This window comes from Mustelus asterias, unplaced genomic scaffold, assembly GCF_964213995.1.
Source record: "Mustelus asterias unplaced genomic scaffold, sMusAst1.hap1.1 HAP1_SCAFFOLD_986, whole genome shotgun sequence".
Lineage (NCBI taxonomy): Eukaryota > Metazoa > Chordata > Chondrichthyes > Carcharhiniformes > Triakidae > Mustelus > Mustelus asterias.
In genome coordinates, this window is record NW_027590932.1 from 54,194 (window position 1) to 57,980 (window position 3,787).

The 3,787-nt window shown below is 46.6% G+C and overlaps 1 protein-coding gene across 1 annotated transcript; it reads right to left on the reverse strand.

Moving 5' to 3' along the window:
* Positions 1–1,883: 1,883 nt before the first annotated feature.
* Positions 1,884–2,840, reverse strand: LOC144487706 (putative G-protein coupled receptor 139). The gene has a single exon (XM_078205791.1). It carries the CDS (start codon positions 2,838–2,840, stop codon positions 1,884–1,886), a length of 957 nt encoding a protein of 318 aa, XP_078061917.1.
* Between the last annotated feature and the right edge of the window lie 947 nt (positions 2,841–3,787).

Here is a 3,787-nt window from a genome sequence, read left to right on the forward strand (position 1 = left end):
CAACGACCAAGATCCTTTTACACTGTGAATACTGAAGCAAAGTATTCATTGAGTACCTCTGCTATTTCTACCGGTTCAATGCAGACTTTCCCACCGTCACATTAGATAGGTCCTACTCCTTCACATCTTATCCTCTTGCTGTTCACATACTTGTAGAATGCCTTGGGGTTTCCTTTATCCTGTCTGCCAAGGCCTTCTCATGTCCCCTCCTGGCTCTTCTAATTTCCCTCTTTAGTTCCTTCTTACTAGTCGTATACTCTTCTAGATTTCTAACATTACCCAGCTCCCTCAACGTTTTGTCGGCTTTTCTTTTCTTCCTGACTAAATCCGTTACAGTTTTCGTGCACCACGGTTCCTGTAACCTACCATAACTCCCCTGTTGCACCGGAACATTGCTGTGCAGAGCTCCAGACAAATTTTCCTTGAACATTTGCCACATTTCGCCAGAGGATCAGCAATCTCTTCCCTCGCCTCCCACAGTAACCTGGGATACATCCCATCCGGTCCCGGCGATTTATCTAACGTGATGCTTTTCAACAGCTCCAACACGGAGAAAACCTCTTTCCAATTTATGCCTCTAATTTCCCGCCTAATAGCATCATAGTTGTCCTTACTCCAGATAAACACTTTCCTCGCTCCGTTGATCCTATCGCTCTCCAATGGTAGTGTAAAGGAGATAGAGTTTTGATCACTATCTCCAAAATGCTCTCCCACTGATAGATCTGACAACTGCCCAGGTTCATTCCCTAATGTCAAATCAAGCCCAGCCTCTCCTCTTGTAGGCCTATCCACATATTGCGTCAGGAAGCTCTCCTGAGCACACTGAACAAACTCCTCTCCATCTAAACCCCTTACCCTAGGGATATTCCAATCGATATTTGGGAAATTAAAATCTCCCATCACGACCACTCTGTTATTATCACATCTCTCCAGAATCTGCTTCCCAATCTGCTCGTGCACATCTCTGCTACTATTGGGCGGCCTATAGAAAACACCCAGTAAAGTTACCGACCCCTTCCTGTTCCTAACCTCCACCCACAGAGATTCCGTAGACATTCCTTCCGTGGCATCCATCTTTTCTACAGCTGTGACACTATCCCTGATCAACAGTGCCACTCCCCCACCTCTTTTGCCTCCTTCTCTGTCCCTCCTGAAACATCTGAAACCCGGCACTTGAAGTACCCAGTCCTGACCCTGAGATAACCAAGTCTCTGTAATGGCCACCACATCACAATTCCAAGCAGCGATCCACGCCCTAAGCTCATCCATTTTGTTCACTATGCTCCTTGCGTTAAAGTAAACACACCTCAACCCTTCGGCCTGAGAGCTCCCCTTCCCCTTCACATGCCGATCCTCCCTCTCACAATGCTGACCAGCCCCTCTTACTTTTACTCTAACCTCCTCTCTCCGAGTCACCACATTTTGATTCCCACCCCCCAACCATTTGAGTTTAAACCGTCCCCAGTAACCTAACAAACCTTCCCTTTTTAACCAGAGGGTGGTGGGAATCGGGAACCCACTGCCTGAAAGTATGGCAGGGGAAAGAACCCTCACATTTAAGAAGCATTTAGCACTTGAACCATCATATCATGAAAGGAAGCGATCCAACTGTTGCAAAATGGGATTTGATTCGACAGGTGTTTTATAGCCGAAGGGCCTCTTTCCATGCTGGAAATCTCCATCACTACATTATCTCTTCCAGGAAGTTAGCAAATGTGATAACTCAGCATTCATTCAGAGCAACAACCGGGGCTGTGAGCACTGTATTATGAGCCTTACATCTCTCAAGTCCTGTATCTGAAGCCCAATAGTGTCTGATTCCAGAGAGACGGAGTACACATTGATCTAAGTTGATGAAAGCCAAGCACGTGCTGATGTGTATTTTAGCCAGTGAGCGTGGTGAAGGGGCATAGCAGAACCTTCTTCAGGTCCTCTCGGAACTTGGTCTGGGCGACTGCATAGATGAAGACGTTGTTGCAGGAACTGACTAGCTGGAGCATGTTTGCTGCTTCCTGAAAGACGTACCGTGGGTCTTTGAAATCCAGGCTGGTGCGGTAGCCCTCACCTGTAATCCGCACATAGAGGAAGTGTGCGATATAGGTGACCCAGAGGAGGAGGAAGCTGAGGGCGATGGCGAAGAGGAGGATGATGGACCTCTTGCGGTTTGCCATCTCTGGGTCCCTGTGACTCTCAGTGCCCCGGAGTCTCCTGCGGGCTCTGCTGGCCGCTAAGATGTGTTTTACGGTTAGAGCGCTAAGAAGCAGGATGAGGAGGAACGGGAGAAACGGAGTTAAGATGTAGTCCAGCCAGTCATAGGCCTGCCAGGCGGGCAGCGTGTAATAGCTGGACTTAAAAGCACAGAACCAGGGCACCCCGTCCAGGGTGTACAAGGGCTGGTAAGTGAAGTAGAAAGGGACATTCCTGACACAGCTCAAGGCACAGACTATTCCTATAACCAGCAATGCTGCTTTCTCGGTGCAGTATCTGGTCTTCAGGCTCTGGCAGCAGATGGCCACAAAACGGTCGATGGTGAAAGCCACTGTCAACCAGACGGACATATCCCGCGCAAAATAGACCAGCAGATTGCTGAGTGTGCATGCGGGGGTGGTAGACAGGACGCTGTTCTGAAAGTAGATCCGGCCAATCCGGTTGAGGATTATGGTGGTGATGATGACAAGGAAATCAGTCAGTGCTATCGCGATCAGGTAGTAGGTGATGCAGCGTGACAGTCCGCACCGTCCTCGGGATAAGATTACGATCGTCACCAAGTTGGCTGTGAGATAGAAAGAGACAGAGAGAGGTGTTACCGAGAGCGCCCTAAACACCAGCTGCTGCGCCATCCAATCGGTTACTGAAAACATCCTCATCCTTCACTTTGTCAACTCCAGACTCCAGTGATTGCAAAGTCTTTGGCAATGGTCCGACATTCAAAACTGGATTAAAGTTATTTTAAATCAGGAGACATTGCAATCAGTCCAAATTGTTACTCTGCCCTCTGGTCACTGAGTTGATCCCCTCAGATAACTATCAAATTTCAGATTCTCCGTAAATGTGCTGTCGTTGTTCTTATTCGTACCAATCCCATCCATCCATCAGCCCTATCGGCTGCCATTCAGGCAGCGTCTCTGTTTTTATAATCTCGTCCTTCGAATTATAAATCCCTCCATAATCTTGCCTTTCCAGATTTTGATAACATGCTACAACTATCTGAGATCACACCATATCTCCGAGTGTGGACTTCCATGACCCTGATTTGATCTTTTCAGTTTGCCTTTATGTGCCGAGACCCTAATCTCTGGAACTCCTTCTTTCAAAGACTAATCTTTCCCTTTGTGCTTCAGGACGATCCTCAGAAAATAAATTCTTTGAACAATTCTAAGTCATTTTGTCGGTCAGTATAAAGTTGATTTGTTAAAGTCTTGTGAAGCATCCCCATTCTACTTATCCAAGTGTCTGAAGAAACAAACGCTACATCGCCTTCTCAAATGAAAGCTAGATATGGACAAGACATATTCGCCTTGCCATATCTACATGCATACAGCTAGTGATTGCAAATATAATTATCCGAAATTTACCACACTTACTAACACAAGACAAAATGCATAATGCATAACCCCCACACCTTTTTCAAAAGTTTCAATAATTCAATCTTAAAACCTCAGTAACGATGTGGGCAGCCCAGTGCCGCCTCACTACAAATCAACCATTACTAACTGCTGGAGGTCACAGCATAGGTTCATGTAAGCACTGAATGAATGTTCTATGTCAATGCATCTAATTGAATTAT

What these genes read in the sequence shown, in the direction of transcription:
- LOC144487706 (XM_078205791.1), bottom strand. Translation starts at nt 2,840, where the DNA reads ATGGCGCAGCAGCTGGTGTTTAGGGCGCTCTCGGTAACACCTCTCTCT.